Below are 15887 nucleotides of genomic sequence, written 5' to 3' on the forward strand. Positions count from 1 at the left end.
GCTCATGTTGGATACCTGCTACAGTTACAATGCAGATGGCTTTTTTGGAGGTACAATGTGCACCTACCGCTGTGCACCTACCGCAATCAATCTCAGAGATACTGTAGCTCATTGTAATTAGTTAGCCAGAGGAAATGAAATTAAGTACCATTTCAGCTGGTAATTGTGTGTAATAATGGTATCTTTGCTTTTGTTTCTCTTCACTGAGCAGATGTTAACTGGAAAAACTTCTCTGGAGGGAAAAACTCTGGAAAGCCTCTTGCTCCTCCCATCCTGTGGCACTCAAACTCCTTTCTGCCATGTTTCTGTGGGTCCTGGGTTATTCCATTTTTCTGGGCTCTCTGAGGAAACACCTTTGGAAAGGGGGACAGGGGATTGGTTAGAGTAATTCCTCCAGGAACTGGAGTAGTAATTCCTACAGGCGTTCACAGCAAAGAGTAATTCCTACAGGACTCTAAAATTAGTATCATGCTGTAACATTCATAGGTTTATTTTTCTGAGAGAGAAATGTGCTTTTTGTCACCTTATTTTAACAAGACAATAGAGTTTGTGTCCTTTGTGCCGAGGGCAAACCACATTATAGTGTGACAGAGGGAAAGCTAGACAAGATTAATGAAATTGCTCATAATCTTGCACAGTTCAGCTCAGGTTTTCAAAACCACAAGGCATATGCTATTCATGTGGCTTCCAATATGCAAGTGTTATTTATACACATGGTGGGGGGATCAGGCAGGCAGCCAAAGCCCAGTAGACTTTTTGTAGCTTTTGTCAGTGTGCTGCTGTGATGTCTGCTGTTGGCTTGTTTTTTTCTTTTTTACCACACAGGTTGTATTCAGTGGCTGGGTTCCTCGTGATGCTTCTCAGACATCTAGGCACTCCTCAAGTCTCAGACTTTGCTTGAGTAATTCTGCTCATGTAGTTAAGCAAACTTTGTAGTCAAACACAACAGCATGTGTAGAATCACTGGTACCTTAGGTGGTTTTTTTTTTTTGTTGTTTTGTTTTTTTTTTAACTCTTTGCTACCAAAACCACCAGTCAGTTTTAGCAGCATCTGGACTACTAGACCCCCAGAAGATCCCCAGTGTTCAAACCTACTAGTATCTTCTCAGACAATTAGCCAGTGCTTTAATTAACAATATATCCCATTTTTAACTTTTATTTTGCTCTGTAAAATCCCGTAATGAGCAAGTGACTTGAGTTTTCCACTCATGGGTAGTTGTGCCATGTTAAGCATTACCCTTTGGCTGAACCACAATAGCACAGCCGATGATCGCGATACCCGGCCGTGTCAGGTCGCAGAGCAGGAGGGCTGTTGTGCTGGAGTGTTTTTATACGTGGCGTCTGCCTGAGCGTACTTCGTGTTATGCAGGACTTCCTTTCCTCCCTCACCTTATTATATATTATATACATATATGTTATATATAGCTATATGTATGTATGTTAGAAGAAAGAGAGGGTAGATTTAGCTTAGAGGTTAGGAGGAAATTTTTCACTCAGAGGGTGGTGAGGCCCTGGCACAGGTTGCCCAGAGAGGCTGTGGGTGCCCCATCCCTGGGGGTGTCCAAAGCCAGGTTGGACGTTTTTCCATTGGGATGGTGTTGCTATACAGGTACATTGTGAAAAGTTAATCCTTTTGATAAAGCGGCCTCAGGCCTCTCATGATTTCTGTTTGTCTACAGAACCCCCAACTCCTATTGCCCCTCCTGAGCTGCTGGCGGTCGGAGCCACCTACCTGTGGATCAAACCCAACGCCAACTCCATCATTGGAGATGGGCCCATCATACTGAAAGAGGTGGAATATCGGACGACCACTGGGAACTGGGCAGAAACGCACATTGTAGATTCCCCTAATTACAAACTGTGGCATTTGGACCCTGATGTGGAGTATGAGATCAGAGTGCTGCTGACTCGCCCTGGAGAAGGAGGCACGGGGCCACCTGGGCCACCACTCACAACAAGGACAAAATGTGCAGGTAGGATTTCTGCTGTTTTATTATACTGCATGGATGTTTTGGTTTAGTTACTAATGCATAAACTGGTACGCCACCTGTCATTACTGTAGACATTCTTATTTAGAGATCTGAATTCACAGAGTTTTAATGTAGTATGGGTTTTTTTTGTTTGTTTTGTTTTGTTATTTTATCATCCATAGGTAAATGTTTGAGTGTTGTGTTTTTAAGTGTAGTATGTTTGCTAAACTTTCTGCTACAATGTATGGCTGTTTTCTGTTGAAACGGGCAAGCCAGTGAGAGTTTTCTGACCAATACTCATGCTGGCAAATTGATCTCAGGAGTTGTCTGTTATCAAATTTTCACCTTGCAAGTACATGGAGAAATATATGTTGTTCTTGGGTAGCAGTTTATCATTGACTATTCAGTACGGTGGCATGAAGTGGTAAACATTTTTGTATTCTGTTTGATTGTATTGATTCCTCCTCTCAATTCTGATGAAGAAACCTATTCAAACACTGTGGAGTGTCTTCCATTTGTCTTTCATATTGTATCAGATCAGTGTTGATCCAGGCACAGGAGAAATCTGTCTTTTTTCTAAAGCATGTTGGGCTTTCAGGAAAAACTGAAGGCTCATGTTCCTCATGTTTCAGGTATATTGGCTGTTCATCCTGTTCTCACAGCTCAATCATTAGCCATTAAGGGAAATCAAGCTCTGTGCCTTGCAAGGGAGTGAACAAAGTAGTTCTCTGCCAAGCAGTTTTTACTACCACACAGCTGTATATTCTCAAGGTTTTCATTTTTGTAATTTTTGCAAGATTCTTACTGTGGTGTGAGCAAAGGACAGAGACTAAAAGACTGCTTTCCCCTTTCTACAACTTCTCTTTTCTCCCTACAAACTGGGTGGTTTACAATAAATTTATTTAACCAGTGGAGAGCTTACACAAAAGTGTTCTGGTTTCAGTTACTCTTTCTGACCAAGTAACAAATCTGAATGTGGATAATGCATCAAGAACAGACAAATGCCATCCTGGGATGGGATTCAGCAGTGCAACGTTAGTGTTCCTCACCCACTCTCAAAGCATAAGCCATCCCCAGCAGCACAGTCTTCATCTGCCAAGAAAGGAAGCCCAGCAGGTCCCAAATGCATGGGCAGGGCTGGGGAGCACATCCTTACTGCCTTTCCTTTTTTGTACAGGTTAGGCAGCAATGAACATCTGGAGTCTATTTGAGAAAATTTGGTTAAAAATTTAAAAAAACAACAACAGAAAAAAAAAAAAAAAGCAGAGCATGAAGATTTGGCATGGAAGCGTTTGCTATATTCAACACTTGACTATTGATAGAAGACAAAATGTCTGGAGGCTTTCCTGCAGCTAGGTTGTGGTCTGGATGTCCTGGCCTGTTTGAGAAATTGGCGCATGCTCTCCTACCCAGCTTTTGGCTGTCTCCTTATTCACTAGCACTGTGGTCAAATTCTCTAGCCTTCATCAGAAATAACTACAGACCTGGCCTGACACTATGCATATGCACATGGAAATGTGGCATGCTGGGGTTTGGTTTCTTGTTCATGCCTTGCAGCTTTGTAGGCACGCTTTCCGGAGCAGCCAAGCTTGCAAACTTGTCTGGTAATACTTTACAGTTACTACAGGGATTAAAAAAAAAAAGTCATTAACTTTGTGGTTAATATGATGTCTTGTACTGGATCTCAAATTGCTGAGCTTCTTGCTCCAACTGGGTATTGACTGACATCATGAAGGATGATGCAGATAATCTGTTCAAATTGGCTAAGTGGTGCCACTTACTGTTTTCCACCTTAATTTACTAATGAAAATCTAACTGGAGAAGGTCATTCTATTAATGTTAATTGTCATACAGAGCTTCTTGAGATTGATGGTGATGACATTTATGTTTTGTGTAGGGCATTGGGTGGGTGAAATTGTAATGATCTTGATCTAAATGTGGACTCGAAGGAAAGGACTTGCACAATATCTGAAGATACACAACTTCTTGAAAACACCAACTGAAAAGATAAACAAGAAAATGCAATTGTTATCCCAATTTTCATATGTGGTGGTAGAACTCCTTTAAAATGCTCTATTTCCAGTACAATTACACAAATCTTTCATGATAAAGATTTTCAAAAACATATAAAGCCAAGAAAGGAGCACTACCCCCTTGATTTTTCTTGGACTGCCTGATGAATGACATCAACTGAAATTGAGGTTTGTTTTGTTTTTAAATATTTGAGTGAAGATTTGTGCTGCTTTTGTCACTGGAAAAATGTTGGACTTCTTTTTTCCCTGTTGTTGTTGTTGTTCTTTTTGTCATTACATTTTCTTGGCAAGGAGGGAGGTTTGTAGGCGATCAGTGGATGGCTGAAGCAGTCCTGTTTTGCAGTGTTGGTACTGCGTTTATTAGGCCCATTACTACAGATAGCAAAATTGAGTGCAGAAGTGATAGTAGAGAGTATCACCTATACTGGAGATGTAATATTTACTTAGTTATTGAAATTGCAAGAAATCTAGGTAACCATAAACAGAATTTGTTCGTGAATTTCTGAGAATGGGAAGCCAACACCCTTTTAATAACTGGTCTCCTCGCTGTCCTTTCACATGTGCATCATGTACTTGTGTGCTAGGGAGTCCGAGTATGTCTTGGGAGAGCTATCAATTCAGGCATACCTTAAAATGATTTTTTTTCTCCAACTCTGAGTTAGAATAGAATTTGGGTAGGATCAGGCTTTTCTCTTGCTTAAATTCAAGTGCTAGAAGCTCATTTACAAAGTTGCTGCTGACTGGTGTTTCATGACTGCAGGCCTTGCATCAAAGCTCCTGTGTGACCAGAATGGCTCAGCATGAGCTCAGAAAGTCATTACACCATGACAAAACTGTTATCAAGATCATTCACGATTTTCAGATTTTTTGATGAGAGTGAATGGAATGTGTTTACACAGATGTTAAAAGTTTTTTTTTTGATGAAATGAAATCCATAAAAACTAATTATGAAAGGTTCTGCTTTAAATGAGCACAAAGAAGTTTTATTAAACTGGATAGTATCTTATCTAAATTTGTATAAACAGTATGTACCTGGGCAGCCATTATCCCTCTGGTGATGCTCTTGGTTTTCTGCAGGGCATCATTACAAGACTTCATTTATTATTTGATTTTTAGAAATGATACTGAAAATTGGACCTCATCTTGCCTCTGTTCAGGAAAAACCAACTGCAAGAAAATATGGCATACCTTGCTTTTACAACAGAACAATGTATCTCTTTTGTTCTGTAATTTTTAGTTTTATTTCCATAGACTGTGATAGGTCATGACTTGGGGCAGGAGAGTACATGGCCTTCAGACATACGAAGCAGTAAGCTGTCAGAAAAGAGGGGCACAGCAGGAACGAGGAGAACAGAAAGCCAGACTGCGTAAGGTTAAAACCAGACACAGGGTTGAGGGGCAGTTGAAGGGAAGGAAAACATAAGATACTAGCTTTTTCCCCCAGAGATAACAGGATCAGAATAACTGTTTGACTGCAGTTCCTAGCAGTGGTTTGTTCAGCACTGACTTCTCTGTGTAGTTTTTTTTTCAGCCATCCTTGTTAGTTAAAACAATGTTCCTTAAAATCCTTTTTTGTGGGCTTCATTCCAAAGACTGTGCTTTGGAAAGCTGTGCTTTGGGAAAGTCGGAGTTTGTTTTCTTCTGTGTGCTTGTTTAGCAGTCCTCTGCTTTTTTCTTTCTCCAGTTGCCCCAGAAAGGGAGAACGGGAGAAGTCTCCGTTCCTCTGGTGGGTGGGAAGGAGAAGGGAAGACCTTGCAGGTGGGATCATTGCTATGGGGAAAGAAAACCTCACCTGGAAAGTGTTCTTCTCATAAGTGGAAGAACTTGCTTGAAAAGTAAGGCTGAAGGGTAGGTGCAGATGAGAGTTTATTTGAAAATATTTAGAGCTGGTTAAAATACTGCCTGAAAAAGGGATGGTGAACAATTGCTTCTCTGCCTTGGTGGGTTATGGCAAGTGACTCGCTAGAGGGAGGGTGAGGGTTTTGTGTCCTTGGAAGCAGTGAACTTTCCAGTCTGACAGAAGAAAGTCCTCAGAAATGCTGTAATCCCCCCCCAAAAAAAAAAGGTGTGGCAATGATTCTTTATAGAACAAGCATATGAATATAAAAGGGTTGTCCTGATAAAAACTTCCCGTGCATCCCATGCAGCTTGTCATTGAAGCTGAGCAGCTGAGACTGGTTTGTTCAGCAAGGCAACGTGATCCAGTTCCTGGAGAAAGGACCGGTTGTGAGGATCAATACTATCTTTGTTCTTGGACTAGAGAAATAAGCTAAGCTTGAACGATGTGACTGAAATGCTTCTTTTTAAAACACAATAAAGCAGCTGATATAAATGTAAATAATCTGAATTTGAGTTTGATGAGATGTTCATAAGTAGTCAGAAAACCTTTCCCTTTGGTTGTTAGATATTTTGTTGCCGTGAAATCTTGCAATGCTTACAAATAATAAGCTGCTTTTGCCATTTTTTAAGGTTTCATATTTAATGGCAATGTGTGAATGTGTGTATTGCTCTTTTATGGATGTTAGAAAAAGTAGGTGTTTGTGTACTGGTAGGAAATGCACAAACCAGACAACAGGAAAGTTAGGTTGTTGTAAGGTCACCAACCTACAAATTATTACAACAGTAGTTTCAAAAATATTTATTTCTGTTGTAGTTTTAAGGTGATAGCTCCCCGTAAATGGGAATTGTTTCATCTTGATGTTGAAAAATAAGATTGTGGTGGCTTTATTTTTTTCTAAGCTTACAGGTACTCTGGAACAACAAAAAAAATCCAACACGAGTCAAAGCTCTGTACCAGTGGCATACCAAATGATTTGAAAGAGGGTCCTGTACAACTGATGTGTTATCAGAATAACTCATGCACAGACTAATTTGGCTTAGGGTTGATGTACGTTTTCCCTGAAATATGAATTTGTCGTTAATACTAATTGGGAAGTTAATTCAACTCTTCGATCCGCTGTCTTCCATAGTTTTAAATGTAGACAACAGGGAAAATAAATGCTTATTTAGGAGGAATGCTTAGTTTTGAGAAATGCTTTGGAAAAAAAAATCATCAGTGAAAGAAATCCTTACTTGAGTTTCTTTTTTTTTTTTTTTATTAGTAAAATTCTAGAAAAAAAGTAGTAGTATTCTTTTCTTGCCTTTAATAAGACAAGCCTCTGTGGCACATGTTCAGTTTGTGTTCAGTTTTGCTCTCTTGCTAAATTCCCTGAAACAAAGGCTTGTGTAGCAAAATGAAATGAGTTGTTCTGCTCTTGATAGCGTCTATTCCCAAGAGCCAGGGAGCACTGCAGGTGAGCTGTTGAGAACGGCACAATCTTGTGTCTGAGTTTTGATATGTGGATCCTGCAAAGCCTGTGGGACTCCTACCTGTTTTAGTGACTTTGTCCGTTAGCTTCGGCGTTTTGTTGATGATTGAAACTCTGCTTTCATTCCACCTCAATAGCCTTTGGCATGTCAGCTAGAGAGATAAGAGGAGACTTAGAAAAATATGATATTTCTTCTTTTTGATCCTTGATCCCTAATTTGTGCTTGGAAACAGACTGACAGTTGTTGAAAGATTGGAGCTTCATCTGTATCATGTCCCACTAGCTTAAGTCGTTTTATGTATGAGATGTTAATTCTCTCTGTGATACTGATTAAATAGTTAACATGGCTCTTCATTTTTACTTTATCCTTTTTCTTTACTTATTAATTCTTGGGGAGTAGAAAGACAGCATTTACCTCCTAAATAACAGCTGAAAGAAAGGGTGCAGTATTTATTCTCTAGGGAACCTGCTTTGGCAGGGGGGTTGGACCCAATGATCTCTTGAGGTCCCTTTCAACCCCTACAATTCTGTGATTTCCTGATCATGCGTTTTGTGGTTGTGAGCGTGTCGGAGGGGTACAATTCTCATCTCTCTTTGTCAGGTTTTAATTTCTGTTGGACCATAACGCGTAACTTCAGGCTTTCTGGGCCATCCAGACGCTCCCAGTTTGTGATGTGGAGCTCTGTAAGAAATGCATTTCTGGTTTCTCTTCAAGCTGCAGAGCTGTAGCTGGTTGCTGGTGGTGGCTCTTTGAGGAGCTGCCAATATAAATTTATAGATGCATTGGCTGTAGAAATGTGGTTGAAGCGGGATGACAGCTTTCAAAGAACAGAGGGTAGATTATGTCTAACTATGAATTATAGTTACCAGTAAAGAATTACAACAACAACAACTAAAACCTGATCAGAACAACAGCTACATTGTCTGGGATATAACAGCAGCGACCAATATGGAACAGAAAGATTTGGGGAGCAGAAGAGGAGGTAATCAGATGGTGAAATAGGAAGCAGGTGCCTTGGTGCACTGTGGGTGACTGACACAACGCAGGGCTCCCGAAAAGCCAAACTGGAGCTGACAAGATACCTGGGTTGGCTTGAGAGCCCAGTCCATCCAAAGTTCAGGCATGAAATTCAGTGCATTGGAAAGTGGTAGTGTGCAGAGGGAAAGCTGGGATTTACGGCTGAACCAGAGCGGCGTGCCATAAATCCGCTGGTTGTAGCTAGCAGTGACCGGTGCCAGACAATTCCCGAGTCTCGCAAAGTGTGTTTCCTGGTGCCTTGAACCAGGGCACATGTGGTGAGGAATTTTTTTTTATCCTGACCCTGGCAGGAGATCGGCTTTTGTCCTGAGGCGTGTGGATTGATTACCCTTATCTTAGTCTGCATAAATACAGTCATGAATGTAGAGGCAGTCATAATAGTGCTGTGCTCTGGAGTTTTTTCTGGAGGGATTTTGCTCATGATGGATTTAAATTCTAGGGATTTATTTCTTTTTATCTGCAAAGGCAGTTTGTTATCCAGAAATGTTTTTTATTTTTATTTATTAGTATGAAGTCTAGTTATTCATTTCCACATGACGCTGTTTCTGCTTGGTGGCGTTGGTGTTTAATTTAATGACTTTCTATAATGGGGTTTGAATACGGCATTATATCCTGAGTGGGCAGGCTGGCCAGTGAGATGACAACTCTCATAAAGGCATTAGGCTTTCATGCTAAGAATAGATCTTGCTGATGATGGGACCTCATGGCTTTTTCCAAAAGAATGGAACCTGCCTAGCACCTGTTCTCATGCCAGTAGAATTAGGGCACTGCTCTTTTTGATATTCCTTGGCTCTCGAGTTCTGCCCAGGTTTCATCCCAAACAGACCGAGCATTTCTACTCTGAAGAGGCAGAAGTGGTGGTGGTGGGGAGAGAGAGTTGTGCGATTCCTATTTTGCAGTTCACTTAAATTGTGAAAGGAGACACACAAAAAGAACAGATATTTGACATGCTAATAGCTTCTTTCCTCTTTGCTTATTCAGCTTCATTTTAGCATCCTCAATGGGAGGGTCTCAGCGTGGTCCTAAAAGTGCGATTCCACAAAATTGTACCCGTAGTTTGTGTAAAACTGGCACTGCTATACCAAAGTCACCGTTTTACACCAGTTGTAAATCCAGCCCCCAATTTGCAAAAACGGGCCAGGCCTTTTTTCTTGATTGTCACTCAGTCCTCTGCTAAAAGCAATTTATTTAAATTGCATGGTGTCTTTTAGTCTTCAGTTAAGTGCCATCTTTCATAAAATTTCATCCCTTATTACCATATTATTACTGCTTCTGGTAGCTTTTTGAGGGTGCAATGAGATGATCGTTTCCAGATGTCGCTTTATAAGAGAGTGAAAAGCCCAGTTAGTGGGAGGAAACTGGAAGGGATAATGCACCGTGTGTACGCCTGCGGTGCGTGTGTTAAGCATTGAACTTCCACTGAGGAGCAACCAAAGGGAGGTGTCTGTTTTCCTTCTCTATGTAATACATACTATAACTCATCCCGGGACTGAAATGACAGATCCAGTCTTGCAAATCATTCATTAAGCTCTATGGATTTGCATAGTCATGAGCCTATCTTTGTCCTGGGACAAACCCTGCTCACTGCTTCCTGCTCGTGCTTCTCTTTTTGCTTTTCCAAAGACAGCTGAAACATAAATGCCTTTCAATTTTAAATGTGTTTTTAATTTACACAAGTCTGCATTAAAAAAGCACTCAAATAATAAGAGGCGTTTAGAGTTTATACACTGGAAGTGCCCAATTTTAAACATTTTGAAGAATAAAAGGCACTTTAATTGGCTTTTTTGGAAGCGCTAGCATGTAATACAAAAGCAAGGCAGGGGCTGAATTGAACGGAACACTACATCTTTAACCTCGTGTTGTGCTTTTAACCCTGGGATTTTTGTAAGACATTTGGAAACAGTTTTGTTCCTTATATTTTTAGTTCCACTTTGTCATAAATATTTGACATTTTTATTTTTTCACAGTGGACACTGAAAAGTTAAGATGAGAATGGCTTCTTGTTTAACACTTGTCAACTTAACCATATCAGCCAGGTTGTCGTTGCACAGCTTGGGAGAGGAGAGAGGGAAAGGGGGAAAGGAATTAAACAAAAACACAGTTCAACCCCACTGAGGTCTTAAATACTGTTGCAGAACCAGCAGATGGAGTATGAGAGTACAAAACCTTTTCTGTGCTGGTGTGTGCATTTGTCTGCATAAGTGCATTGCATTTTTGTTTGGTTTTCATGCTGGTTGAGCTTGAGAATGGGACATTGGTGGTTTTGTTTTTTTAACGACCTGTTTTGTTCATAGATGTTTCTGTGACACGTTACGTTATGGCGTGACGTACCCAAGAGTGAATCCAACCTCTTGTTCCTCCTTGCGGGTTGCAGGGATCCCTTTGTATCTCGGTTCACATTTCATAGGCGGAGAAGTGGGGACCCTCGTTCTCCACAGGCTTTGGGTTGTGATCCACATGATTGCCGAGACCATGGCACTGGTAAGGGATGTAAACTTAGTCACCATCTTAAGACTTTGTTACTCCACTGAGAAAAGGGTAACACTTTCAAGTCCTTTAAACTTAATTTTGCTTTTTAGTTTTATAAGCTTTAAAAAAAAAAGTAAAATCTTTCTTTATTTATTTTATTTATTTTATTTATTTTATTTATTTTATTTATTTTATTTTTTTAAAGCCGTGCTTTTAAAACTATGGAGCAGTAGAACATTTTATGACTCTGGAAGTAGTAATCAAGTAGACCGTAGCTGTGACCATATCAAAGTATTCAAATATTGCTGGAAAGGCATACAGACCTGAGCATCAAAATCAGACTGACAGTTGTTATTACAATGTATTTCATTCAAGGTCCACAAATCCTCATTTTAGCTGCCAATAATCCTTCAAATTATTAAAGTAAAATCTTGGTGCAGAGACCATTGGAAAAGGGTTTATAGCAAGACACAACTCACAAGATAACAAAATCTGAAAACCTTGACATCACAGGCCCGCTGGCAATGTGAAAGATTTTCCTGCTTTTACTGTCAAATGAAACAAACACAGTAGGGAAGTAGGGCTTGTAAATCCACCCAAACCTCTGGAAGCTAATTTTTTGGTTAGGGAAAGTTGACAAAAATATTTGGTGAGGTTGAAAGATTAGACTATTTATCGAGGAAGTCCGTCACTTCTAAGATAGAACATTAGAGAGATTGATTTGTCCAACCTGGAATTCTTAAAATAATTCTAAAATTTTAGCAATGCTTCTAATAGGTAGATAAATTGTTAGCATTAAATTATTTTTATCAGAGGAGGGAGTGAGGCAAAGGAGTGGGGATATCAAATTCAAGAGAATGAATGCTGCACCAAAGGCAGTCTTAAGTACAACGTGCTGTTACGTATATGGACCAAGATGTACATATTAATAACTGGTTCTTCCCAGTTGGTTTTGTTCTCAGGTGGATTATGTGTTAAACTACTGCAAGAGCAAACCTCTCCACCTGCTGTTTTATGGGTCACTTTGTTAGGGTGTTTATTTTTGCATCCATAACACGTTCCCTTGCCAAAAGATCCACGTGATTCTTCATCCTGCGCAGAATCCCATTGTTGCTAAAACTAAACCTGAAAGCAAGTCCTTGTGATTTTTTTTATTCCGTGCAAAACTAAAAGAGTGGTATGCCAGTTCAGATGGATACCCTTAGTGCTCTAAGAGAGCCCAAATGTTTTTTGAGTTGACTGGTGCAAGTCACATTAAGGTACTGATGTAATGTCCCCTTGTATCACCGTTGCACGTTACATTCTATAACTTGCTTTGTGGCGATAGCGAGGCTTGGGGTTAATGGATATGTTCTGATTCTTGTGAGCATGGTTTCTCATCCCTCCGCACATATTATGGTCTGTCTGTCTTCTAAAGCATCCCAACAATGCATGCATGCTAGTTTCAGGTGACTTTCCTATGCGAAAACTCAACTTTTTTGATTTCCGTCTCTGTCCTCCTCCTCTGCAGAAATCAGGAAACACAGAGTTGGAAAATAAACTCTGAAATACCTGACCTAAAACCCATGGAGTAAAAATCAGTCTTCTGTCTGCTGCTTGTGCTTCTGTTTGATCTATGACTGTTTTCAGTAGTAGTTGGTTTCAGTTAGTGTTGTGCATGCGAACTCCAGACAGGAACCTTCTGCCAGCCTTCTCCTGCCTATGAAAGGCGTAGGCAATTTGTGGCTTTCCCTTGATCCAGCTGGCACAGCAGAGCAAATATTTACTAATTTTCATGCAGAAGAAAATATCTTGGTGTAAAGGAGTTGGAATTGGCGTTCTGTGCTAACAGGTGCTTGCTATGATACCAGTACACGATGCTGCAGCCCATCAGGAATTGCTGTTGAATCTTCCACGCTTCTCACACCGCTGGTGGCACAGCTGGACCGAGGCTCACGGGTTAGTGTCAGTGCTCTGTGGGCTGTAGAGATGTACCTGAGCGCTGAAAGCGTTATCAGGATCAGCTCGAAAATCCTGCCTTTTCTTTTGTGACAGGAGGGGGGTCCCTTGGCAGTAAGATGCTTGAGGTGTTTTAAAAGCAAGCACTGATGATAGAGGGGAAGGCAGAGCATTGCTTGTGATGTAGATGTGTTAAGCAAAGGTAACGTTTGCAAAAATGCAATGTAAGAACCTAAAAAAAAAAGGAGTGCGGAAATATTTTTCTCTACTGAAAAATACTCTACAAAGTCTTACCAAATCACATGCTATGTGCTGGAGGTGTATGTTTTCTGTCCTGAATTGCTTCAGTGCTGTTAAGTTTATTTTGCAGGAAAATGATATTTTTTTCTCTGGTTAGAGCAATTGAACTTTTGATTTATTTTTCATCAAGCATTTCTCCTAAAAACAATAATTAAAAATGAAGAATCTTCTGCTCATTTCTTAGTCTTTAAGGTATGATATTCCAGTAGCTGTGAGGTCCTTTGACCAACTCCTCATTTGCAGCCACAGCTGTGAATATTTGCCCTGTCTTGTCTGTTCAGCTTGTTAGGGTAGAATGTCTGCCCTGAAGAATCCGTATGGTGCCTGGCACAGCACATCCTTTTTTATTTTTATGAGATAGCACAAACTCATTTTTCATGGTAGTTGTCTGAAGGTTCATTGTCCACAGCTGTAGTCTAGCATTTGCTCCTTTTAGAAGCTAGATCCACGATATCTAGAACCATGCATGGGTTTTTTGAGGTAAAGAAACAGCCCTCCTCTTCCCTGATCTGGGGAGCAGGGTCTAGCAGCCGTGGTGCAGGTGCCCCCTGTGTTACTACTGCATGGAAATAGGATCGTGGCCCAGCCACCCCAGGACCTGGTGCTAATGCTGATCCCTAATCTTGGCAGCCTGGTGCTTGAAGTTGAAGTGTGTGATTTCTCAGAGCTCCCAGCTGGGGGAATTCAGGGTTTATAGCTTTTGTGTTGGGAATGGCCCATCATTCAAAAGGCATATGATAGGGTTTTATACGAGAAATTTCATGTAATTGCTGCTATAAAGAGTATGAAGATTTAGACATCCATACGCATTTTGATTTGCTTCTCAGTCTCTGCCTCATTTCTAAGCGGGTTTTGCACATGAGGCTGTTTCAGCAAATTCCCCCTTCTCCGTACTGTATTTTCCCCGTTTGTCTCTGAGTTCCGATATCTGGGTCTGAGTTTGCTCTTGCATGACTAAAATCTGTAACCTCCAGGCCCTGTAATCAGCTTGCCCGCACTCAGGGATCAGTTTCTCCCTTGCTGTGGGACCTGTCCTCAGCTCACCAGCCCAGTTGGCACGGCCGGTTCTATCCGTTTGTCCAAGTCCAGCTGGATTGCTTGGACCTCTCCAGGTGTCAGCACCGTAACAGCTGCTCTCGTATACCCAGACATGCCTACCTAGACATAAGCACTTGTCTGCTGACCACATATTTCCCATTGCGGGTAAATAACTAAAACCAGTTCATCTTCTAGGGACTGGAATTTAAAGCAGGGCACGATTAAACTGCTGCCTGAGCCAGACTTCATAAACATCATGCAGAAGCCTCCCGTGTTCTCCACAGGAGGACAAAAACTGCCACATTGTGCATGATAGTCGCACAGGAATCGTGAAATGGCATTGCCTCGGATAATGTACTTGAATGTGTTGACAGACGGGAATGCTTTTAAACCCAAACAGCTTCAAGAGTTTATGAAAAAGATGCTACCTTAGGTTGTCCCCTGGGTTAAGGACCAGGGCACTGAAGGTGTATCACCTTTCAGCGTTTTCTTTAAATTGGTCTTCCTCAAAGGAGTCAGGCTGAAAAATAGCAAATTGTAGCCTGCAGCACTCCATCTGTTCCCTCTTGAGAGCACAAGGACAGTGTGAGATGCTCTGGGCACCCTTCACACCGCTGCAGGTTGCCTTGTTGTGTATTCAGAGCACAGAAGTAACAATAACGTGATCAGATTCTGGGCAGCAAAGCTGAGCGATCGATGCCCAGATTGTGTTGACAGGTCTATCCTTAAAAACCCTTCCTGTTTTGCTTTTGTGATTTTTGTGACAGTTCAGTGCTGCTGGTCCAAGAGCTGAAAAATTCTGAGTCAGAAGCCAGCTTCTGTTTCCCCACTCCCTGTGTAGGGGAACCTCATGAAATTTGGTCTAGTTTTTGTTTTGAAACCTTCCTTTTGCTGATCCTTTCACAAGTGTGTAACAGTCACCAACTGGTGATTCATTCTCCATGCAAAAGCGGGGGCATTGGCCTGATGCTTCCAGGCTGCATTCATCCTCTCTTTCGTGTTGCTCCATCTCAGGACTGAAAACCTTTCTCTAGGGGTAAAACCGACCCTGAGGATAAGCAGCAGAGCAAAATGGGAGTTCATTTCAGTTGTGTGCTGGGTACATGTCTAGTTCTGTGAAGAAGGAGGGCAGGTTGCTCCAGCTGCTTTATCGGATCTGCTCCGTTTGCCCTTGTGTCCAGCTTCAGGATGTGCAGCCAGAGCTTTGAACCTGGCTGGGAGCGCTGCTCTCCAGCCTCAAAAGCTGCTGAGGAGGCAGGATTCCCATGCCACTGTGTGTGCTGTGTCTGCGTACCGGAGGGGTGATGGCAGGAGGTCTGGTACCAGTTCTTGAGATCTACGTGGGGCACCAGGGCCGTCTTTGCTGCTGCTGCTGGAAAGGTGCAGCGCTGGGGCCTCTACTGGTTGCAATTAGCTCAAGCAATTCCTTTGAGCTTTCTGGGTTTCTTGCAATGGTAACTGCCGAATCATGTATCTCGCAATAATTTTAGCTTTACTCGCACTAAAATATTATCCTAGACTATCTAGGGAGCTTTGTTCTGTGTAGTATGTTGTCTGCTTGAAGGGAAGCATGGCAGCCTCAGGAACTGTGCCAGTCTGTGATCTGCAAAGCTTTACATTTCCTACATTGCTGAGACAACATATGGGTGTCAAGATGTACCATACTAGAGAGACGTTTATAAGAGGAGGTTTGACATGAAGTTTCAGAACAGCACAGCTTCTTGGCAGCCTTTGCATTGCGTTGTACCAGTGTATTTTTTAACTTTTTTTTTTTTTTCAGAGCTATTATGGT

At 41.4% G+C, this 15887-nt stretch overlaps 1 protein-coding gene across 15 annotated transcripts in view; it reads left to right on the forward strand.

Moving 5' to 3' along the window:
- The window catches only part of PTPRT (protein tyrosine phosphatase receptor type T), a 449634-nt gene that overhangs the window by 221238 nt on the left and 212509 nt on the right, over nt 1-15887 (forward strand). For all 15 annotated transcript variants that reach the window (XM_038166116.2, XM_072026287.1, XM_072026288.1 and 12 more), the window contains exon 7: nt 1680-1973. In XM_038166116.2, coding sequence (XP_038022044.1) covers nt 1680-1973 — 294 coding nt within the window. The remainder of the gene's footprint in view (nt 1-1679; nt 1974-15887) is intronic.

This window comes from Anas platyrhynchos, chromosome 21 (genome assembly GCF_047663525.1).
Source record: "Anas platyrhynchos isolate ZD024472 breed Pekin duck chromosome 21, IASCAAS_PekinDuck_T2T, whole genome shotgun sequence".
NCBI classification, from domain to species: domain Eukaryota; kingdom Metazoa; phylum Chordata; class Aves; order Anseriformes; family Anatidae; genus Anas; species Anas platyrhynchos.